The sequence below is a fragment of the Lissotriton vulgaris genome, chromosome 1_2 (genome assembly GCF_964263255.1).
Source record: "Lissotriton vulgaris chromosome 1_2, aLisVul1.2, whole genome shotgun sequence".
NCBI lineage: Eukaryota > Metazoa > Chordata > Amphibia > Caudata > Salamandridae > Lissotriton > Lissotriton vulgaris.
In genome coordinates this window covers 98185004-98209725 of record NC_141686.1, presented here as the reverse complement: position 1 = coordinate 98209725, position 24722 = coordinate 98185004, and the positions used below count along the sequence as shown (strand labels likewise).

At 51.1% G+C, this 24722-nt stretch overlaps 1 protein-coding gene across 10 annotated transcripts in view; it reads left to right on the top strand.

Annotated features, from left to right (window-relative positions):
* MICAL3 (microtubule associated monooxygenase, calponin and LIM domain containing 3) overlaps positions 1 to 24722 on the top strand; it is a 2050293-nt gene that overhangs the window by 1527299 nt on the left and 498272 nt on the right. For all 10 annotated transcript variants that reach the window (XM_086952901.1, XM_086952911.1, XM_086952910.1 and 7 more), the window contains one exon: positions 8415 to 8519. In XM_086952901.1, coding sequence (XP_086809027.1) covers positions 8415 to 8519 — 105 coding nt within the window. The remainder of the gene's footprint in view (positions 1 to 8414; positions 8520 to 24722) is intronic.

Genomic DNA, 24722 nt, shown 5'->3' with positions numbered 1-24722 from the left:
TGGGCACGGTGCGACGCCTGAGGAGATTGAGGCGTTCCTCGTGGCCATGAGGGCGCTCAGTTCTCCGACGGGGCCTACGGCGCCTTCGGGCCCAGTGCTGCCGTCCGGAGGCCCTGGCGGGTCGGGTGTCCCTGGCTCGACGCCATCGGGTGCTCCGGGCCCGGTGCCGCCGACGGCTCCAGCCCCGGCGCCGCAAGGGCCTTCGGGGTCGACGCCGGCTGGCCTGCCGGCTGGTTCGGCGCCGATTCCATCGGGGTTGCCCCCGACGCCGCCCCCGCGCGGCGCCGGTTCTCCTGTGCCGGCTTCGGCCAGGGGTCCGGCGCCGGATCCGGGCGGCGCCGTCCCCATGCCCTCCCCGAATCAGGACGCGGAGTCGGACCGGCGTCGATCGACGCCGGATTCGACGCCGATGGGGCCTGTGAACCCCGAGGAGCCGGTCTACATCGTTGACTCCGAGTATGGAGAAGATGAAGAATACGGGGAAGGTTGGGAGGGGTCTGAAGACCCTCTGTCACGCGAGTGCCAGTATGACCCGGACTGGACAGGTGATTTGGGGGATGCCAGTGGTCTGGACGATTCTCCTAACCCTGGTTTTGTCTCTCCTCCTTCTGTAGAGTCGGTGGAGGGAGCTGCATACTCAGTGGTGCTGATGAGGGCTTACACCTTGAGCTCCCCGTCGCGGCCGTGAGGCCTAACATCCTCATTGAGGTCTTCAAACCGCAGTCATGCCCACAGGAGCCTCTGCTGCCGTTTAACGAAGCCTTGTCAGACGTTCTGTTGGGCACGTGGTCCAGGCCCGCTTCAGGTTCGCCTGTTGATCGGAACGTGGCCAGGCGCCACCGTCCTTGTCCGGACGACCCCAAATTCCTGTCCGCCCACCCCACTCCCGAGAGTCTGGTGATCCAGGCCTCTACCTCCCAGTCCGCATTCCCGTCGGCCCCGCCCGACCGGGGATCCAAGAGGTATGACCAATATGGCAAGAAGGTCTTCTCGTCCCTGAGTCTGGGACTGCGGTCTTGCAACACCGCATGCCTCTTGGGTCGCTACACCCACTCTGTGTGGGACACGGTCGCGGAAGTGCTGCCAGAATGCCCCATGGAGGTGCGGGCGAAGCTCGGCAAGGCTGTGGCTGAGGGCCGAGACGCAGCTAAATATTCAATACGGTGTGGTCTTGATACGACCGACTCGCTGGGCAGAGCTATGTCAACGACGGTGGCGATTCGTCGCCACGCCTGGCTGAGATCCGCCAACTTTTCGGCCGATGGCCAAAATGCCTTGATGGACATGCCGTTCGATGGCTGTCGCCTCTTTGGTGACAAGGCGGACCACGCGCTGGAACGCTTCAAGGACTCCAGGGTCACGGCCAAGTCCTTGGGTCTTTCGACCCAGCACCAGCAAACGGGTTCGTTTCGCTCCTTTCGTGGCCAAGGAAGGGGCGTCCCCACACGTGCTGCCAGCCACGCGCCGCAACAATCCTTTCAACACGGTGGCGGCCGTGGAAACCGCTGTGGCGGCGGTCGGGGTCAACGGCGGGGTCAGACCACACCTCCTCCCGCAGCATCTGCCTCCAAATCCTCCTAGTCCGTGCTTTCGGCCCCATGTGACGCCAGTGGGTGGCAGGGTTCGCCATCACCACGCTCACTGGTGCACAATCACGTCGGACAGGTGGGTGCTGCAACTCGTCCGAAGGGGCTACTCCCTCCCCTTCGAGACCACTCCTCCAGCCATGCCACCGCAGAACCACCGTGTGTCGGGGGACCACTTGACACTTCTGCAGGAGGAAGTTACGGCCCTCTTGGCCAAGGGGGCCATCGAGCGCGTTCCTGGGCCAGAAGTAGGGCGTGGTTGCTATTCCCACTACTTTCTGGTACCCAAGAAGGACAAGGGGGGCCTACGTCCTATCTTGGATCTAAGGAACGTCAACGGCTTCCTCCGGAAGGAGAAGTTCAAGATGTTGACGTTAGCTCAGGTCTTGGCTGCTCTAGACCCACAAGACTGGATGGTAGCGTTGGACTTGCAGGATGCTTATTTTCACATCCCCGTCCTGCCGGCCCACCGGCGTTACCTGCGGTTCACGGTAGGCCAGGAGCACTTTCAGTTTATCGTGCTTCCCTTCGGCCTTACCAGCGCCCCACGGGTGTTCACAAAGGTGATGGCGGTGGTCGCAGCCCATCTGTGCAGGTTGGGGGTTTCAGTCTTCCCCTACCTAGACGACTGGTTGTTGAAGGCGGGCTCGCCCCAGACAGTCGTCCACCACCTTCAGATGACGGCAGACCTCTTGCACGACCTGGGGTTCTCCATCAATGTGCCGAAATCACACCTGTGTCCCTCTCAAAAGCTCCTTTTCATCGGAGCGGTTCTGGACTCGACGCAGTTTCGGGTTTATCCTCCGGAACGGCGGGTCCGGGATATACAGGCTTTGATTCCCATCTTTCAGCCGCTATCCCGGGTTTCGGTCAGGTTGACGCTGCGGCTGCTGGGACTGATGGCTTCCTGCATCCTTCTGGTGCATCACGCCCGGTGGCGGATGCGGGCTCTGCAGTGGGACCTGAAGTTTCAGTGGGCCCAGCATCAGGGCAACTTGTCCGACCACGTCTTGATCTCGGAGGGCACTGCGAGACAACTGCAGTGGTGGCTTACGGACCGCGATTGGGTCAAAGGCAGATCCCTCTCCCTTCCCCAACCGGAGCACGTTGTTGTGACAGACGCGTCCCTCCAGGGCTGGGGTGGCCACTTGGGAGAGGCAGAGATCAGAGGCATCTGGTCTCCGGCGGAGTCCCGGCTCCATATCAACCTGTTGGAGCTGCGGGCGATTCGTCTAGCACTGAAGGCATTCCTCCCCTTTGTCAACGGGAGTGTAGTGCAGGTGTTCACCGACAATACCACCGCCATGTGGTACTGCAACAAACAGGGCGGAGTGGGGTCGTGGACCATTTGCCAGGAGGCTCTGCGCCTCTGGCAGTGGCTGGAACGTCAGGGCGTGACCTTGACGGTTTAACACCTGGCAGGCTCTCTGAACGCCAGGGCGGACGAACTCAGCCGTCGGTGCTCGATGGATCACGAATGGCGTCTGAACTCGGACGTGGCGCAAGGCATCTTTCTGCAATGGGGAGAGCCTTGGTTAGATCTATTCGCCACAGAAGAGAACGCGCAATGTCATCAGTTCTGCGCGTTGGAGTTTCCAAGACGGCACTCGCACGGCGACGCCTTTCGGCGCGAGTGGAGTTGCGGTCTGTTATACGCCTTTCCGCCTATACCACTTCTGCCCAGAGTGCTGAAGAAGATCAGGCGCGACCAGGCCCAAGTTATCCTTGTGGCTCCAGACTGGGCTCGAAGGTACTGGTATCCCGAGCTACTCAGCATGTCAGTCGGTCCCCCGATCCGCCTGCCCCTTCAGGAGGACCTTCTGTCGCAGCAGCAGGGGACGGTCCTCCACCCGAACCTGTCCAGTCTCCACCTCCATGCTTGGAGATTGAGCGGCGGCAGTTGAGGCCATTTGACTTGCCTCCTGAAGTCTGTGATGTAATTCTGGCAGCTAGGCGTCCCTCCACAAAGTCGGTATACGCCTGTCGGTGGAACAGATTTGTGGCATGGTGCACAGCAAAGGCTGTGGATCCTCTTTCTGCCCCTCTTTCGGAGGTTCTTCTGTTTCTTCTTTCTCTTGCCCAGCAGGGCTCTGCTCTGGGCACTATCAAGGGCTACCTTTCTGCCCTTTCAGCCTTTCTAAGGCTTCCTGATCAGCCTTCTTTGTTCAAGTCCCCGATTGTAACGAGATTCTTGAAGGGCATCACACACATGTATCCACCTGTTCCGTTTGTGATGCCTCAGTGGGACTTGAACCTGGTTCTTACCTTTCTGATGTGTGCTCCCTTTGAGCCCCTTCATTCTTGCCCTCTTCGTCTCCTGACTTTGAAGACGGCTTTCCTGGTTGCCATCACCTCTGCCAGGAGAGTGAGTGAGCTCCAGGCTCTTTCTGTCCAACCTCCTTTCCTGTCCATTCATCCTGACAAGGTGGTTCTGAGGACTAGACCTTCTTTCCTGCCCAAAGTAGTTTCTGCTTTTCACATCGGGCAGTCCATCACCCTCCCTTCCTTCTTCCCGCCTCCGCATCCTTCAAAGGATGAAGAGCGGCTCCATCGTCTGGACCCAAAACGTGCGCTTTCATTTTATATGGATCGCACACGCCAGTTCCGGGTGGATGACCAACTGTTTGTTGGCTACGTGGGTGCGAAGAAGGGACGGGCGGTGTGTAAACTAACCATCTCTCGGTGGGTCGTTCTGTGCATCAAAGCATGCTACTCTTTGGCTCGGAAGGAGCCTCCTGTTGGGCTGAGGGCCCATTCCACTCGGGCCACGGCGGCTACTACTGCCCTGGGCCGGGGAGTCCCCTTGCAGGACATTTGCCAGGCGGCTACGTGGGCCTCGCTGCACACCTTTGCGAGGCACTACTGCCTGGACAGTCAAGTCCGGAGGGATGGCTTCTTTGGCCGTTCTGTCCTCCAGGACTTTCTGGTGTAGGAATGTATTGGTTCGCAGACCCACCACCGGGGTTGGTATTGCTGGGGTATCTATTCTAAGGTAAGGAATCTAACACTAACGTGTTTCTTTCAGATGAACAAGTTTCTTACCTTCGGTAACGATATATCTGTAAGAAACATTAGTTAGTGTTAGATTCCTTACCGAACCCACCCATCCTCCCCGTTCTGTGAACTGATACCTAGGGTTAAGGACATCCCTTTCAGGGCCCTAGTTGCAAATGGCACCAGTGTTGGTTCTCTCATGGCTCTGCGTTTTCTGGCGCGGAAAAGCTGTGTACAAAGAACTGACGTCAGCGCGCGGAGGCGGCGTCTATATATTCCAGCGACGTCATCACCGCGCACGACGCCGACGATGGACGCGGAGCCGCAGGGGACGCCTGCAGACGACGCCTACCGACGCGCAGGGGTACTGCTACGCAAAAGTTTCCGGCTCCAGACTGACGCCTGGGGATATTCTAAGGTAAGGAATCTAACACTAACTAATGTTTCTTACAGATATATCGTTACCGAAGGTAAGTAACTTGTTCGTCAGGCAGCGACATGGGCATCATTGCACACGTGTGCAACACATTGTCTTGATGGTCAAGTGCATAGGGGATGGGCACATTGCCCGTTCAGTCCTGCAAGACTTCTTAGTCTAGGTCATGAGTCTGCAACCCACCGCCGGGATGGTATGGATCTGATTCAAAGGTAAGAAATCTGCAGCTAGAAGTCTCTATCAGCCTATCAGATCAATAAGTTACTTACCTTCAGTAACGCATTATCTGAAAGAGAGACTATCTAGCTGCAGATTCCTTACAGCCTCTCCCATTCCTCCCCGCTTTGCGGGTTGGTGTAGTAGGTTTAGGGTTACTCCCTTTTCAGGGCCCTATTTTTGCATACGATTAGGTCAATCACTTTGTGGTACTGTGCTTCTGTTGTGGAAAAAAAGAAAAGTACTAACGTCCACGCACCTGGATGGCGCCTATATAGGCACCGAAACATCACATCCAACGCTGCCGACGACGTCACGTGCAGCCAAATGGAATTACCCGATCTTGTGCGCAAGGTCTTTTGCTCAGCAAAAGTTTCCGGATCCAGCCTGACACTTGGGAAATTTAGAGGTAAAGAATTAAAGGTAAGGAGCCTGCAGCTAGATACAGTCTCTACCATATAATGTGTTACCGAAGGTAAGTAACTTATTCGATAGATTCTGTGTCTCATACGTTTGATCCCCTTCATATAGGTAGAGTCAGGGTTTAACAATGATACCTGAAAACAAAGCTATCCTTTCCAGGATGTAATGATATTAAATGGTTCATGTGTTGAAAAGGCTGTATCCACAATGGAGACCTTATTTGCTTGGACCAGTTTTACACATGAAGAGACCAAGCTCTTGGAATCAAGTCTTCACCTTTACAGTTAATTGAAAAAGTAATGTTCAAACATCATAACTTGGGATTCCCATGATTAGGAAGTTAGACACTGTTTGTAAATCTTAGGAAATCACTGATGTTGAGCTCTTAGTCTTTATGAAAATACCACATGTCCATTTTATTTCTCCTGAATGGAAAGAGCTCCGTGGCACTTGTATTTCTCTATTTATGAACAGATTTATCAAGATTAGAGCTATCAAAGCCACAGGCATCCCTTTAATGCGACAAGTGTTTTTTTTTGTGAAAGAGGATTGTGTATCTTACAACTTCGGCAGATGTTAGTTAACCAATATGAAGTACCCAGTTTGACAAAATCATTTGTTCACAGCTACTGGCTCGCTATAAGTGGACCTGCTATAAAATGGAAAAATTAGTTTCTATATGCAGATCATTTGGGTAAACTTTTGAGGTGCTTCTGTATATTTATTTGTACCCGAGGTATTTTTCATATATTTAAATCACCATTTCCTCCCTCTGTGTGTGTTACTCCTGCTTGGAATCTGGATTTGTATTGATATTTTAAAGCCTTAGGGTTGCTCAATTGATAGGTTTGTTTTATACTACTAAATATCAGTGTGATTTTTATAATACTTTCTGTCTTATCAAGAGAGTCATTCAAATCTTATTTGTATGCTTAATCGGTAGAAAAGACAATAAGGTGATGGAAGGAATGCTTGAATTGATGTCAGCTTCTGACGATTGCTCTGGGCTGCGTTCCAGGCCATCATTTTTCTCCCTATGTGCCGTTCTAGACAGAGACCCGCCTAATGCAAATCACACTTGGTCCTTCTCTAATATGAACAGTCCCGCCCCAATTAACAGGCCAGGTCTCCTCCATATGGGTAAACAAGCAACCCCAGAAAGGTTTCAACCTTCTCAGGTCTTATCCTTGAGGTATAGCTTTATTCCTACCGTACAGTGAGCACGGAGCCCACGTCTGTCACTCAGGGCATCTATTTCAAACAAATCAAGATGATAAAAGGAATGCTCGAATTTATCCTAGCCACTGGCGATTGCTCTGGGCCTCTTTCTGGAAGACATATTTTGACGTACAAGAGAGAGCACGAGCCAGGCTTGGCCGTCTTTGCTTTTTGGGCAATGTGTACCTCGAGAGTAAAATTGGTGTTCTGGGTAAATCCAAATGACCTCGCATTCAGTGAAAGTTGGGGTTTAAAGTCGGCTAGGTTCATGTCATTGAGCCAGCGTTCTTCTGTTTCTGCGTTCTTGACAAATAGCAGGAAATCTGTCTCCGTTGAGTTAAGCTTTAGGTAGGCGCTGGACATCCAGGTCTGAATGATGTAGGGCCAGTGTTTGAGGCAGTGCTAGTCAGTATCATCAATAAGGATGTCTTCCAATGTCAACTAAAGCTCTGTGGTAGGAAACCTCTTGTTGATACTTACTTGTGTCCAATTGTATAAGTTATACACTCCTGTGTGCCTTTCTCACCCACATGAGTTTTCCCGGTGCCCCAAAGTAAAGGGCATCTGTGTGTAATATGAAGCACCTTGTGGCTCCTGGCTCCCTCCACCACACCGTAAATGTGGCTACCCACACAAAATGTCCTCTTGCCACCCTCCACTCTGTCTCGGCATTCCCATCATATTTTCTCAGAGATAAAAAGAAAATCAAGAACAGACTTTGTATCGTAGGCATATGTAGTACAAGGCATGTATCCATGTCAGATTCTTCAATAATTTCCGTCCCGTCAGGTATGAGCAGGGAAAGGAGCACACCGCTGAGCATGCAAACAGAAATATTTGCAAATTTAAGCAGGTCTTTTGCTTGAAGCCTCCTCTCAAAAATACGATTTTGAAGAAACATTTTTATTTATTTTCATCTCCTGGAAGATTTGGTTGTCATCCAATTTCATCATTTTGAATTTCTAAGGGCGCTGAACGTAATTGGCAAAAGGCTCCTGTACAATATCTCTGCTAACGGAAACAAGGTGACAGCAGGTGTTTGTTTTGTCCCCACTTTTGAAGTTGCTTATTATGCTTATTTTAAGCAGTTCGGAATGTTGTGTGTTATCTAGTAAAGTCTGTTCATTATGCACATTCCCTGTTCTGTAGACATATAAAGCTTTTCTGCAGAGCATTCTTAGAAAACTTTGCATGTCACAAAACTGCTTCCCAAGTGTATCATTGCATGGAAATGTTTTCTAACTAAACGATTCCAAGCTCAAGCTGGTGGTCGCATTCACTCTTCACAACAGCATGGGCCAAAGTACACAACTCAGTACTGCGTTTTTAAGTTCTCTGACTTGTCTCTTCTACGATGTGTCATTCTGCTGTTTTTACATGATCTGCATTTAATTCTGCTTCTCTTATTTAAATCTTTTTTTTGCTACTTCTCTTCTATCCCGTTTCCTTTATTTCACCCCTCCCCCCTCCCCTTTTTTCTGCTTCATATCACTTTCCATTGCTCCTTTCGACTCTGTTCCTCTCTGTTCCTTTACATCCAGCTCCCTGTGAGGAGGAAGGAGCCGAGGACGAGGTGGGCACAGGCAATGCAGAGGCGGAGGACACAGCTGGTGGCGACGGGAACACCTGTGCAGATCTTGGCGATGGTATGTAGTGTGTGCTTTTATAAGTACACTACTTGGAAGTAACGCTTGTGCGTAATCATTGATACATGCCTTGGTGGAAAGCTACATATCTCACACAAAGCCACTATCAACAGAAGTCCTCTTTATAATACAGGTTTGTTACAGCTACAAATTGTGATTAAACGTTAGCATCATTGGGCTTCAAGGTGCTAAATGCTTGAAGCCAACATGCAGAGGTTATAGTAGAGTCTGTATACACTAGTCAACTCATTCCCACAAAAAAATATATATGTGTGTGTGTCTGTGTGTGTAGGAATAAAGTGGTGTATATATTTTTTAGAATTGCAGAGTAGTTAGTACCTTGGTATCTCACAACCCCCGCACTCTGCCCCACTCCAGCGTATATGCAACCAATTTTTGTGATTCTCAAAATGAACAGGCCAACAACCGTTTGTGTTCTTAGTGGTCAGTGTTAGCCGTAGTTTTTATTAGGAATACATGCATATACCTTGTCATTTGCTCATCCGCCATTGCCATACATTATTATTAGCGAACTGTCGTGCATGGGTCATAAATCATCAGTCTATGTTGCTCGGCGGTGCCAGCGGGGGGCACGGGGCACCTTCCCGCTTCTGGGCTGTGTCAGGGCGCCCAGAACCGGTTCTCTTCCGGGGGCTCAGCGCTGGTTATGGCGCCAGCCCTTGAGCCCCCTACGGGGCGGCCTCTGCGAAAACGCTCAGTTTTGGCCCTTGCTTACAGCCTGTCTCTGCTGTACACTTTTCTGAGCTTTTTGTGTTATTAAATACAAAAGTTTTGCTTAGGGAAAGCCTATTTGGTCATAGTGCAATTGTAGCGGGCTGTGGAGGAAAGGGCAAGAGGCGAGTTTTCGTGACACCAGGCTTTATTTGTGTATAAAGAAAGTCTGTACAAGTTTTTCTCCAAGGGGGCCCGCCGGGGAGATCGGCTTCTTTCTGGTCGTCTCTTCGGCCTGGTACTGTCTTCTTCCTTCTTGATACGTCTGGTGCTTCTACAGGAATGAGACTCTTCTGGCTCCGTGATTGTGGTAGGTGAGCCGTGAGGAAGAAAAGGAAGAAAGGACAGATGATATCAGTCCTAAGTCCGACGTCCAGACTGGTGCACGGGATAGGGAGTGAGGGAACACCACGTGTGATTATATACAGCCTTGTGAGAGGGACAGGGGGTGTGCTGGAAGGGGTTACCGGGGAATACAGCAGGGTATGAGGTCACGGGACTGACCTACCCCTTCTCTCCACCCAGCCCGCTATACGGCTCCGTACCTCTGTGAGCCACACACCTCCTGGCGTGAGGCTGGGTGGCTCGTGTTGCCGATGGCCTCCTGGCTCCCACGCCGCCAACGGGTCTCTTCTCCTCTCCACCCTAGGTGTTAATCCGGTTCCTCCTCTCACGTCTGCTTCTCCCACTTCTATCTCCGACTCCTCGCTCAACTCCACTCCACACTCGCCTCCAACTCCTCCGGTAAACAAGCACACCTGTGGGCCGTCAGCTGCCGTACTTCACGCCGGTGCAGGCTCCTCCCACTCGCCAAGAGTGTGCCAATTAAAGAGACTGCCGTCTTCATCCTCCTCGTCCCGGGAGTGGCACTGTTCCATTGAATACCTCCAATCGTTAGGCTGCGGAGACAAGAGGGGGGTCACATAATGAATCCCCACATGGGGGAAAAGAGTTCCTGGTCCGCTGGGGTGACGGCGTCTCCGCGCTACAGCAATATTACCAGTGCAGACTGTAGACCGCTTGTGACCAAGGAGAAGAAAAGCCAGTAAATCCCGGGAGTAGTCATTCACCCGGTACCAAGCTATAAACAGTACCACTGCAAAGGTTTAGCATCGATAAACTAAATTCACAATTGGGAAGAGCACCGTCTTTTGTCAAATCAGTTGAGAAGAAAAGTTCAACAGTCCAATTCCACAATTCCTTTATTTATTTTCAGTACTATACCAAAATAGCCAACACTTTTTTAAGATCAAAAACCTTTATTTATTACCGCACAAGCAACACAGTTGTTCGCCTACAACCCTGGGGCTGGCAGCATGTAATAAACTGATTTTCCCTTGAATATCACTGCCTTTGAGCCGACATCCTGGGGGGCCGGCAGCAAATCAGGATTACTTATGTTCAGGTTAATCAACTTGTGCACAATATGAATGATATAGAATGTAATTTGCGATGTAAAACACCTATTTACAAATTTGTAAACAACCCTCATCCCTCTCTGCCAAGTAACCAAGTCATTAGTCCTAGATCTAGATTGATTTTATCCACCTGAGAATACCTGCCACATGTGCCGTCCGTCTACAGCCACAGAAGCCCACCCCACAATAATCCTAGGAAGACATTCATTGTATTAAATCAAGTGTTGCATGGTAAGTATCAGAACCACATAGCTGTCTTCAGAATATTACTCACCATGCTAATCTGCACGAAGGTCAGAGCCCCCTTGTTCCAACCAGGTCACGAAAGGCGTCCACACATCTAAGGGTCTAGATCCGCTGGGCAGTAATTCCCAATAAGTCGACAATTGATCTTTGCAATATATGACCGTATTTACCCAACCCGCCACAGTAGGCGGATGCGATTTTTTTCCAATGCAACGCTACCTGGCGTTTGGCAAGTAACAGCAACATGGATTATTTATTTATTTATTTTAATGATTTATTAATCGCACTATCACCATTGCAGGCATCCTGGCGCTGACTAGATCAGATGAAGCGGAAGTAATCACAGGAGTGTGAACTATCAGGGGGTTACCGTGGGAAATAACCAGGTTTTAATCCTTCTCCTGAATGGGAGAAGTTCAGTAATGTGCCTAATCTCGGCCGGGAGCGTATTCCAGAGTTTGGCAGCTGCCACCTCGAAGGATCTGCCTCCGGCTCTGACTTTCCTGAATCTGGGAACCACTGCCAGCTTGGCCTCAGAAGAACGAAGCTGCCTAGTTGGAGTGCACCAGGCAAATTTCGATTGTAAAGAAGCCGGGCCAATTCCATGAAGAGCCCTGAAGACTATACAGAGGGCCTTGAATTGTATCCTCTGTCTCACTGGCAACCAGTGCAGTTTGCCCAGAGAGGACGGCCCGTGTGCTCTTCTCAGAAGCCCCAAGGCCAGTTTAGCAGCTGCTGATTGGACCCTTTGGAGCCTATCCAGCAGGAACCCAGGGGATCCTAGCAGAAGGGCATTACAATAGTCCAGTCTGCTGAGGATGGTACACCTTACCACTTGGGCACGAGCATGGGTTGGTAGAAGAGGCAGGACTTTCCTTTCGGAGCGAAGGATGGCAAAACAGCAGGCAGTCGTCTTTTGTATATGCGTCTCCATACTGAGCCTTTGATCCAGCATGACCCCTAAATTGCGGACTGATTCCACCGGCCGGAGTTTGGTCCCTGTTTCCAGGGGCCAAAAGTTATCTGGAAACGGCCGGGGAATCTTAGTTCCGGCGCTAAAGAGCACCTCCGTCTTCCCCAAGTTAAACTGGAGGGAGTTGTCCTTTAGCCACCAAGACGTATCACGCAGACAGTTGTGGAGAACCTCCACAGATGTTGAGTCTTCTCCTTCCAAGGAGATGATCATCTGCGTGTCGTCAGCGTAGTTGACATTCCTGATGTTAAAGCTTTTGATGAGTGAAATCAGAGGTCTGAGATCTAGATTAAAAAGGATTGGGCTAATTGCTGAGCCCTGGGGAACCCCATGCGAAATCAGAGTAAAAGCTGACTGAAAAGGGGGGATAGACACCGCCTGCTGCCTATCCTGCAGGAATGAGTGGAACCACTGCAGCGCCGAACCTCTCACTCCCGCCTCAAACAGCCGCCTCAACAGATTCTTATGATTCACCGTATCAAAGGCGGCAGACATGTCAAGCAGGATCAGAAACGCTGCCTGCCTTCTGTCTGCACGTCTCTGAAGCTCGTCCATAGCGGTGATTAGGGCAGTTTCGGTTCCGTGGGCAGGCCGGAATCCCAAATTGATCAACGTGTAGTAATTGATGACATTCCAGATGGTTGGAAAGGGTGTTGCTGACCAAACGTTCAACAATCTTGGCTGGGAACGGTAGCAGGGAGATGGGTCGATAGTTTTTTGAACAATCCGGGTCTAGAGAGGGCTTTTTTAACAGAGGAGATACTAACGCCCGCTTCCATTGAGCTGGGACAGTACCAGTCACAAAAGATTGATTACATATTAGATGGAGTGAGGGAAATTGTTCTTCCTCAAATTCCTTCCAAATCTTGTGAGGCACAGGGTCTAGAGGAGACCCAGAGGAAACCCCTCTGGCTAGCTTCCTGAAGGCCTCATACGTAAGAGGTGGGAACTCAAGTAGAAGTTCATTCAGGACCGAGGATGGCCCAGCCAACTGGTCCACTGGAGACCCAAGTCTTAGGTCGAAGGGAGGGACAAATTCCAGAGAAACTTCCAGATCCCTAATGATGTGTTCAATTTTTTCTTTAAAGAATACAGCAAGGTTCTCTCAAAGTTCTTGGGATGGGATGATGGCGTTCTTGGCGCATTCAGGGTTAGTAACACTATTCAGTATATTAAAAATGCTCCTGGAATTGTTGGTGGAGTTACAAATCAAAGAGGAATAATATTCTGCTTTTGATTTCTTAATCAGGTTCTTATATTCTCTAACCTTATTTTTCCACACCTCCTTAAAGGTTTCATTGTAGTCACGTCTCCACCTTCTCTCGGCTTGTTTGCATCCCTGCTTCAGATTTTTTAAAGTATCATTGAACCAAGGAGCGGAGTCATTACCCTTACAGCTGCGTGTTTTTAGAGGAGCATGAGCATCAAGGAAAGCTGTGATACCGGTGCATAGTGAGGTGTAATTTTCCTCTACTTGCTTTTCCCCATTAAAGAGTTGCTTCACCTGACACCTGGAACACCTCACCTAGGGAGTGCAGACGTGTAAGGGCTCTCCAGTCTCTGCACCTAACTTCTCTAGCCAACACAGGAGCCTTGTGATGGCCACCATTCATGTGTATACAAAATTTGATAAGTGAATGGTCTGTCCACACCATAGGTAAGGTTTCCCCCATAGCCACCAAATGAGGAGCCGCGAACACCAGATCTAAAAGGTGTCCCGCCTTATGGGTTGCCCCTGTAACCAACTAGGAGAGGCCGAAGCTTTCGCAAGATTGAAGTAAATTGCAAAGACCTGAGTCAAGGGCGCCATTGCGCCAAAGATTAAAGTCCCCAAGAATAATTAACTTGTGATGGGAAAGTGCGATATTAGTCAGGGTAACCAATAATGCTTGTTGTTGCTGAAGGCTAAACGCCCCTGGCGGGCGATAGCATACAATCCCAGTGACAGTAGTCCCGGAGTGGGCCTGAATTGATAAGCCTAAAAGTTCAATGCCATCAGTCGGATCTAAAACAAAAACCTTAATGATACAGGATGCAAAAAAAAAAATCACTTGAACCCCCCCCCCTGCCTAGGAGTATGTAGAAATTTATACCCAGGAGGACACGCAAAGCCGGGGTCAACTAGGCAATCAGGACGAGTCCACGTTTCCGTCATGAAGAGGATGTCTAGTTCATGAGTTTCAATCAATAGCTGGATCTCTGTGCTGTGCTTAGGCAGGGACCTCACATTCAGAATCCCACATTTTAACAGATCATCACCCAGAAAATCGGCTCGTGGGAGGGCCGTGTGTAACAGTGTAAATGTTCCTTTATCTGCATGTAGCTTACCAAGTTGTATAACCGTCTCTCTTGAGTAGGGAGGGACAGACGGTAACTGACTAGAGTCTGTTGGGTCAAAACAGGCAGCATAGCTGGCCCGGACAGGCGCAGACGGGCTTGCCTTAGGCGCGCCCGCTGCGCTCGTCCGCTGCGCGTCCGGAAAAGGCACATAATTTATAGAGAAAGAGGACGGGGGAGGGGGGCGTGGCCTCAGGAAGGGGCGTGCTGATGGCGGCAAGAGTTAGTTTGTGCTGCTTCCGTGGCAGCGCTGAAATCCGCTGTGCGGCCTAGTCAGGAGCGAGCAAGTGCCCTGAGAGGTGCAGGAGGGGAAGAGGGGTGAGTTAAAAAACACAATAAGTGACTCTCAAATTTTTAAAAGAATGGCAGGTCGCGATCCCGGCTTCCGCCTCAGGAGATCAGTGAATCTGAAGGCGCTTGTAATCAACGCCTTTTGTATGGGCTCGGCGGGGGGGCGTGGCCTCTAGAAGGGGGCGTGGCCTCAGCCAACGCCGGTGATGGCGGCAAGAGTTAGTTTGTGCTGCTTCAGCGGCAGCGCTGAAATCCGCTGCGCGGCCTAGTCAGGAGCGAGCAAGTGCCCTGAGAGGTGCAGGAGGGGAAGAGAGGTGAGTTAAAAAACACAATAAGTGACTCTCAAATTTTTAAAAGAATAGCAGGTCGCGCTCCTGGCTTCGGCGCTTGTAATCAACGCCTTTTGTATGGGCTCGGCGGGGGGCGTGGCCTCTAGAAGGGATGCCAACGTACGGGAAGCACTAGGTACATCCAGGACGAAGCACAGGAGCGCCACAAGTGGAATAGCCTGCAATTGTGAATAGCAGGTCGCACTCCCGGCTTCCGCCTCAGGAGATCAGTGAATCTGAAGGCGCTTGTAATCAACGCCTTTTGTATGGGCTCGGCGGGGGGCGTGGCCTCTAGAAGGGTCGTGGCCTCAGCGAACTCCAGTGATGGCGGCAAGAGTTAGTTTGTGCTGCTTCCGCGGCAGCGCTGAAATCCGCTGCACGGCCTAGTCAGGAGCAAGCAAGTGCCCTGAGAGGTGCAGGAGGGGAAGAGGGGTGAGTTAAAAAACACAATAAGTGACTCTCAAATTTTTAAATGAATAGCAGGTCGCGCTCCCGGCTTCGGCGCTTGTAATCAACGCCTTTTGTATGGGCTCGGCGGGGGGCGTGGCCTCTAGAAGGGATGCCAACGTACGGGAAGCACTAGGTACATCCAGGACGAAGCCCAGGAGCGCCACGAGTGGAATAGCCTGCAATTGTGTGCCTATAGTGTTACCAGTGTGTCTAATGATTTCCGACCGGTAATGTGCTATCGGGCTGCAGAGCCATGCTAAATGAAGGAACGATGCCTCCTGCCCCCCACATCTCCAACAATTCGCATCCTGCTGTAGGCCCATACAATGTAACTCAGCTTTCGACGTACTGAACATGATGGGGAGGACTCTTGTGTTAAATTATACATTTGTGTAATCAGTTTCCGAGGAGAGTTATTTGCCAAAATATTTTCCAGCGCCGGTAGTGTGGCCGGACGCAGGGAATTCACTATTATAACAGCATGTTAGACGCTGAGGGTATATCTGGCTCACACATCTTTTGAAGAGACAAGAACTCGTCATGTGGGTATAAGTCACGTCCCACCATTAAGCCGCGCCCCCTAGCGCGTTCAGTGACAGCCTTGTCTGTTAGCGGACCAAGTAGCGGATTCCCTCCCAGTGGCATTGACCATGCATATAGTTCTTTATAACCCACCCGTTTTGCTATATTTCTCCACGCCCATCGTGTCGTTTCAACCGTATTTATGTCTGAATGATACCATTTATATGGGTGGTAAACTGCTGTATTCAGTGGAGTGGGCACAGTGATTTCTAATTCTATAGCCACGTGTGGCTGGTATGGGGTCGGATGTTGCCAGTAATGCAGATACTGCGCTTGTGCACTGTAGGCATACAGCTCAAAATCTGGGGCCCCTAGGCTACCTGGGAAATTGGAAGAGTCAGTAGATTCCAAGAAACTCGGGGTTGTCGACCCACCCAAACTAATTCAAGTACCCCCGTTCGGAGTCATTTAAAGAAGTGTGTGTTTAATGGCATGGGTATATTTACAAATAAGTATAATAAGTTGGGTAGGATGACCATTTTTGTAATAGCAATACGCCCCGTTAGGGAAAGCGGCAACTGCTTCCATCTCTGTATCTTACCTTCCATCCAATCAATCACCCTCCCATAATTGGCTAGCCATATTTCCTGTATGGATCTACTAATCCATATGCCCAGATATTTTGTGTCGCCTTCCGTCCATTGGATAGGAAACTCCGTCTCGCATTGTTCGGTATTATCAGTGAGTGGCAGCAACACGGATTTGGCCCAGTTAATCTGAATGCCTGTCAAACCACCGTATCGGATTAGCTCTCTCATAACTATGTCGAAATTATCTTTGGTGTTAATCAAATAAATTGTCATGTCGTCTACGTACATGGATATCAACAAACCTCTTGATGTAAAGCCGATGCTACGCTGTGTATGGTGTTGTGGAAGTCTCGCCGCTAGCGGCTCAGTAGCAATTGCGAATAACAACGGCGACAGGGGGCATCCCTGCCTTGTGCCCCTCGTTATACCAAATGAATCCGATATCTGCCCGTTCACTCTCACCCTTGCCATCGGGCGGGTGTATATCATTTGAATTTGTTCCATGAAAGCAGGGCTAAAACCCATCCTGGACAGCAGGGCGAAGAGGAACTTCCATTCGAGTGAGTCGAACGCTTTAGTTGCGTCCAGAAGCGCTGCCACCGCCTGGACATGTGTGGCTAGGTAATGCAGATGCCCCAATATCACTCTAAGATTGTGTGACGTAGATCTACCCGGTATAAATCTGGATTGATCAGGTAGTGCAATCTGTGGGAGCATGGGCTGTAGTCTATTAGCTAGGAGTTTAGCGTATATTTTGGCATCCAAGTTGATCAATGATAGTGGTCAATAGGAATCTGGCCTAGTAGGGTCCTTATCAGGTTTCAACAGAGTAATTATAGTGGTCTTTCTAAGTGTGGGGGCAAGCGTGCTAGTTTCCATCGCCTCCAGGTACACCTGGAGTAGACGGGGGCCCCGATATTTATGTATTCTTCATAGAAGGCCGCGGTAAGCCCGTCTGCCCCTGGAGATTCAACAGCGGGCATGCCAAATGTGAAAAGTTGGCCTTGTATATGATGTTCACTATTCTAGTGAACACCTTGCACCAGTCCAAACAACCCTTATGGTGATGATTGTAAAGTCAACCTTATAGACCAGCTATCCTAGAGGAACAGTCTTCGGCTAAAATACTCTTGAGGGCGTGTAAAGCCAGCTGTTTTACCATATGTAACCCCTTGAACACCAAATGAAAGGACACCACACAGGATATATATAAAATATATATGTATTTATTAACACACGCCTCTGAACTCTTTATAAGGTTAGAGGCAAAAGCAATAACAAGTTACTCTCAGAAATACTTTAAATAGCATAATCACTGGCCCAACCGGTCAGCACCTCTGCGTCCAGCTTCAGGAGTTGTATGCAATCAGTCTCTGACTGGATGATACTCAACTCCTTGAGGCTGAATGGCGATAAGACCGAGGTGCTGATCTTTGGAAGGGACCAGGATGTATGGTCGAATGAATGGTGGCCGCCATCCCTGGGAACATGCCCGGTCCCCTCTCATTCAGCCAGAAATTTAGGGGTTATCTTTGATACCTCGCTGGCAATGACCCTTCAGGTCAACAGAACGGTGGCTACTTGCTGGGGAATTATCAAAATTCTCCGTCGAATAGTGCACTACCTTTCTCCCCAAGCTAGGAAACAGACAGTAGTTGCACTGGTCGGTTCAAGATTGGATTACTGCAACTCACTATATGCAGAGATCAATAAGGGACTGATCCAGCGCCTCCAAATAGTACAGAACGCGGCCGCAAGATTTGTATTAGACATTCCCCGCTCCTCCTCTGCGACACTAGCCAGAAAGAGCCTCCATTGGCTTCCTATAGAGCACCGTATCTCCTTTAAAATCATTTGTCTGGTGCACAGGGCTCTGAAAGCTGGAACATCTGATGGGCTGGGATCTCTCCTATCTGGCTATGTCCCTAGCAGATGTCTATGCTCATCACAACATAATCTTCTGGTGATCCCTCGGACTAAGGAGTCCAGATTGGGAGGAAGAGCTTTCTCCATAGTTGCTCCACGTCTTTGGAATGCACTTCCATTGGAACTTAAGTCCCTATCCTCTTTGCCCCTTTTTAAAAAGGCTCTTAAAACATGGTGTTTCAAGAAAGCCTATCAGTAATCTAACTCTCCTTGATGCCCTATGGGCTGAGTCTGCGCATTATAAATTTGCTTTCATTTCATAATTTACAGTTAGGCCCTAGGGGCGCGTAAAACCATATACTAAGTAAGTGGTATAAGAACCAAGACTTGGGAAAGGAAAAGGCCCAGGGCCTAGAGAATCGCTGGGGCTACCATATCTGACCCTTAGGGTCGGAGTAGGAGGCCCACAGGCGGCGCGTGCAGTGTCAGTACACTCACGCGAGAGTCAATAGAAAGTCAATGGGTACTTAAAAGGTAAGTAAATGGAGATTTAGGACACTTCCGGTCTAACTAGGAAGATACAACTAACAAAACTAGACACTAGGATAGTCAATCCCTACAGGAGCACCGAAGTACTCGAGTTACCTCACCCACGGGCTGTGGGTGCATAGGTAACAAAGTGTGTCAGGTTTTTTCGTTGATTCCTATGGAGCCTTGGAAGAAGATGCTGCAGGCGACCAGGAGGAAGGTGTCCGGGTGGATCCAAGGGTGGATCGGAGTTGAAGAAGACCTGAAAGCAGAGATGACCAAGTCTAGGTCACAAGCCAGTGACCGGGTGGAACCAGGAAGGAACCAGACGTTGTTGAGCAGCAATCAGGTGCTGTCGTGAAGCTTGTCTTTGCAGCCACGCGGACCAGGAGGCGTTGAGGAGGACCAGGTGCTGGAGAGGAGCTGTCCCACAAAGGTTCTCGCAGATGGAGGGGTCGACTTCAAGATCGGAGCCAACAAGCCTAAGCAAAGGCAACCCACGCAGGATACACAAAAGGCTTCTGGTGCTTCACCTTTTCAGGGAAGCAAGGGCCAGCCTGGAGCAACCAGACCAGCAATGGATTTTCAAAAGGATTGTCGTCACAGGGCTACTAGCCAACGGGCCAGCAACCGGACAACGCGTCGAGCAGAACACAAGCAGAAGGGCCCCACGCAGATCTCGTGAAATGTGGAGGGCTGGTCTTCGGTGCAGGTCGAGCTCGGTGTCGGGGTGTCTCAGTCCCCAGTGCACAGCTTCGAGGAGGCCTCAGGAGCAGCGCTATTAGCAAGTTGCAGGCTTTCCAAGATGTCCGGTCCCATGGGTCTCAACGCCTTCCACGGTGCTCAGCTGTGCTGGAGTCGTGCAGTGGGGTCAGAGAGGTCTGGGAGTTGGGGTTTTGTCAGGCTCTGCTCGGGTTCCGGTGGGAACGGGGACAAAGCAAGCCGTTGAGTTGCTGGATGGTGCCTGGTTGCCCAGGGTGGTCACTCCTTGGCCACAAGGGAGATTCTTCAGTCTTCCGCTCAGGTGAATGTCGAAAGGTCCAGAGTTTCGTTTCAAGTAGATTCCTGGATTAATCTAAAGTCTAAGGACACAGCTCCTACCTTTATACAACTAAAAGGGGCTGGATTAGTTTCTAGGTCCCTCCTATGGGTGGGATCAGGAATGGGGTGGGTACACCCCCTATCCTTTGTTCAGTTTTGCGCCAGAGCTAGGGCTGGAGTGCCCCAGCAACCGGTTTGAACTGGGGTATGCATGAAGCACCTAGTGTGCTCCAGGCAGTGTCTCAATCTATTCAGCCCTCCCTGTCTTAATACACATCCTCCTGTCTGGGGTGGTGCTCGCACCTCCCCAAGCAGGAAACCTATTGTCCAAACCTCCGTGACTGGAAGGACTCCCAGCAGCAGGAGGTCAGACTTGTGTCTGTGGCAGCAGCATCCATTTTGTGATGCTGGGGCTCTGGTTAACTTTAACCGGGTACAGTAGTTTCAACATGTCTTCTCCCTCTAGAAGGGTGGAATGCTACCCCTGTTGCCAGAATTGGCGAGGGGGTAGTATTCCAAAGCGTATGACACCTTACATGACATGTTTGGATAAAGCCAAACCAAAGTTAGCATTAACCGCGAGGATTATAATGCACTTAAAAGTATATGGTATGGCAATATCATAGAACAGCTATAAGGACATGGTTCCGAAAGCTGCAGACAGGCTCAGCTCATGCTAGAGCACCATCTCACACATTACCAAGCACTCTGCCTCCAGGATTGTTAAGGCCTGCCATAGGAGTGACTTATAGGTTACTATGTGTCTATATGTAAGTAGGTATAAGAATACTACACCTAAGCAAGGGGTGATTACACGACCTTGCCCCAGCTGAGTGATCAGCCAGTTGTGTCTTATTTGATAGGCCAGCCACGGGTGGCCTTGGTTACACCTATGCCCTGAGTACCTAGGGTACACTTCTACAGGGGCTGACAAGGTGAACCAATTCCCGATTGGGGATGTACCTAGAGTACATGGTGTAAATTTAGAGAGAGTGCATCTGTGCTGTGGGTCTGATTAGCAGGCCCACAGCCATCTGTAAGCCGAAAACCAGTAAAGCAAAGCAAAAAGTGGGGGTGACCATAGGAAGCAGACCCTACTCTCCTACACAACCCCCTCTCCCCCCAAACTTAGGGACATTAAACTAACCTTGACCAGTTGAGTCTTCATGTTCTAAGTGGAAATATCTGGAGTGTCCATCTGCATTGGCATGGTCAGTCCCAGGTCTATGTTCCACTGTAAAGTCCATCCCCTGTAGGGAAATGGACCACCTAAGAAGTTTGGGATGTTCACCCTTCATCTGATTTAACCATAGGAGGGGCTTGTGGTCTGTCTGAATCTTGAAGTGAGTGCCAAACAAGTATGGCCTCAGCTTCTTCAGGGCCCAAACCAAAGCAAAGGCCTCCCTCTCTATAGCTGACCAACGTTTCTCTGTAGGGGTCAGCCTTCTGCTTATGAAAGCAATGGGCTGGTCTTGACCATCTACATTCAGTTGTGAAAGTACAGCTCCCACACCCAACTCAGAAGCATCTGTCTGGACTATGAACTCTTTGGAGTAATCTGGACTTTTCAGAATAGGTGCAGTACACATGGCCTGCTTCAGGTCATCAAATGCCTTTTGACAGCTAACTGTCCACTGAACTTTCTTTGGCATCTTTTTGGAAGTGAGGTCATTCAGTAGAATCACAATGGACCCATAGTTTTTCACAAATTTCCTGTAGTACCCAGACAGGCCCAAGAAAGCTCTGACCTGTGTCTGGGTGATTGGAGGAGTCCAGTCTCTGATGGTCTGGATCTTGCTCTCCAGTGGCTGAACCTGACCCCCACCTACCAGGTGGCCCAGGTACACAACCTTGCTCTGCCCTATATGGCACTTTTTAGCCTTGATAGTGAGGCCTGCCTTTTGCAGGGCCTCTAAAACATTCCTCAGGTGGACCAGGTGATCCTCCCAGGTGGAGCTAAAGACAGCAATATCATCTAGATAAGTTGCACAATAGTCATCCAGTCCTGTGAGAACTTGATTCACCAGCCTTTGGAAAGTGGCAGGTGCATTCTTCAAACCAAAGGGCATTACCACAAATTGATAATGTCCTCCTGTGGTCGAAAATGCTGTCTTGGCTTTTGCATCCTCAGCTAACCTGATTTGCCAAGAGCCTGCTGTCGTCAAATGTGCTCATGAACTTGGCAGAAGCCAATCGATCAATGAGCTCATCTGCCCTGGGGATGGGGTGTGAATCTGTCCTAGTGACAGCATTGAGACCTCTGTAGTCCACACAAAGCCTCATCTCTCTCTTACCATCTTGGGTGTGAGGTTTTGGCACCAGGACTACTGTACTGGCCCAAGGGCTCTCTGAGGGCTCAATAACTCCCAGCTCCAACATCTTTTGGACTTCTGTACTAATACAGTCCCTGAGATGGTCAGGTTGCCTGTAGATTTTACTCTTGACAGACAGACTGTCACCAGTGTCCACCTCATGGGTGCACCAGCTTGTCTGACTTGGGGTCAGGGAAAACAGATGTCTGAAAGACTGAAGAACTTGTCTGCAGTCCTGTTGCTGATGTTCAGAGAGGCTGTCAGCAAAGACTACACCATCCACTGAACCATCATCAGGGTTCTGAGTAAGCAGGTGTGGGAGAGGGTAACTCTCTTCCTCCTGCCCCTCATCTGTAGCCCTGTTTGCGGATTTTGACTTTGTGGAGGAGGCTGCTCGTAGCACGCTGCTGTCTTTCCTGCTGGGTCCCGGTGCTCTCTGCCGGCTGTCTCCCCCGCCGCCGCCGCCTATTTCCATCCTAGGCGCGGCCGCTGTACGGGCAGACTACATCATCCAGGAGCCCTGGCACCCATATTTCGGGACACGCCCCCCTCAGCGCGCCTGGAGGCGTTTAAATATCGGAACTCACCTTTGCTGAGCGGGAGCCCTGTTTGCGAATTTTCACTTTGTAGAGGAGGCTGCTCGTAGCGCTCTGCTGGGTCTATCCTCGCTGCTGTCTTTCCTGCTGGGTCCCGGTGCTCGCTTCCGGCTGTCTCCCCCGCCGCCTATTTCCATCCTAGGCGCGGCCGCTGTGCGGGGAGACTACATCATCCAGGAGCCCCGGCACCCATATTTTGGGACATGCCCCCTCAGCGCGCCTGGAGGCGTTTAAATATCGGACCTCACCCCCACATCGCGGGACTTGCGCGGCGGCGCCGGGAGAAGCCCGGACAAGGGCGGGCCCTCTGTAGCCCACAGGAGCCGAGGGAGGCCGGGCTCGGCCAACTTTCTGTCATTCCTGTTATTTTGTCCACCATCCCAAAGTAAAGTGTCATACTAGTTAGTAAGTGCTAACTTAGTGGGGTTGTGTTTCTACCTACTATAGCTGTTTAAATGTTCATGTGCCCTATATCGCTTTAGGCCCTAAATGCAACACATCATGAGTTCGAGCTCAACTAAAGGATCTTTGCATTTGGCTAATGGCGGTAACAAAGGGACATTGGATGACTTTGTGTTTAGGTAGTTCCAGATACTGAGAGGGAAAATCTACTCGCAGAACGACGCGCTGAGCGATGCCGCTCTGTTGAATTACTTAAAAACAAACGTCCCTACCCTGGTCTATCGCAGCTGACATCATTGCATACTAGTTGTCCCGACGCAAATGAGGATCTGAAAGAGACACATTAGTGATAGATTCCTTACCTTAGAATATCCCCAGGCGTCAGACTGGATCCGGAAATTTTTGCGTAGCAATACCCCTGCGCGTCGGCAGGCGTCGTCTGCGGCTCCGCGTCCGTCGTCGGCGTCGTTAGCGCCGGAATGACATAGTCGGAGTACTTAGACGCCGCCCATGCGCGCTGACGTCAGTTCTTCTTTTTTCCGCGCCAGCTAACGCAGATCCGGAGGAGCTTTACCCCCAGTCAATTTTTGACTGAACTTTTTGATCTTCTGATCACTCTTTTTTGTCAAATCTTCGACTCTATCGGTGCCGGTAGGGATGCCCGGGTTCAAGCCCTGCTCGAAGTGCGATCGACTGATGTCGGTCACGGACCCCCATCGCCGGTGCCTGAAGTGCTTAGGCCTCGACCATGACGATCAAACCTGCTCCGACTGCCGGGCCCTGGCGTCGAAGGCTAAGCGGGAGCGGTCCCGCAAGCGTCTCGAGCTGAGGTAGTCGGCCCACGCCGCTCCAGGTCCCGGTCCCACGGGAGGTCGAGGGACGGGTCGCGAGGTCGGAGTCATCGGAGCTCCGGAAGTGGACACCGATCGTCAGGTTCCAAGTCCTCCGGTAAGAGGCATGAGAGGTCGGAGCGACGTCATCGATCCTCCGACCCACCCCGACGCTCGCACGATGCGGCCGGGGGCTCAGGCGACACCGCCCTCGCGGCTCCGCGGGAGTCGCTAGCGTCGCCGCCTGCCCCACACCTTCGGGTCCCTGGGCACGGCGCAACGCCGGAGGAGGTCGAGAGGTACCTCATGGCCATGAGGGCCCTCCCTCCTCAGTCGGTTCCCGTGGCGCCTTCGGGCCTAACGGTTCCGTCTGGAGGTCCTAACGTGTCGAGTGCTTAGGCCCCGACGCTGTCGGGTGCTTCAGCCCCGGCGCTGCCGGCGACTTCGGTCTCGGCGCCGCAGGACCTCACCGGATCCGGGGCGTCGCCGGTCGACCTTACGACCTCACCAGCGCCGTCCCCACAGGTGTCGCCCCCGGCGCCCACTGTGGTTGCCACCCCCAATGTTCCTGCGGTCCGACTCAGGCGCCGATTCCGTCGGCCTTTGGAGATTTTTATCTCCACGAGGGAGGCCCTGTCTACTAATCCTGGTTTACAGGACACAGGTGACGAGAAAGATTGGGAGGGGTCCGAGGACCCTCTGGCACTAGATTGCCAGTCTCAACAGGACTGGACATATGA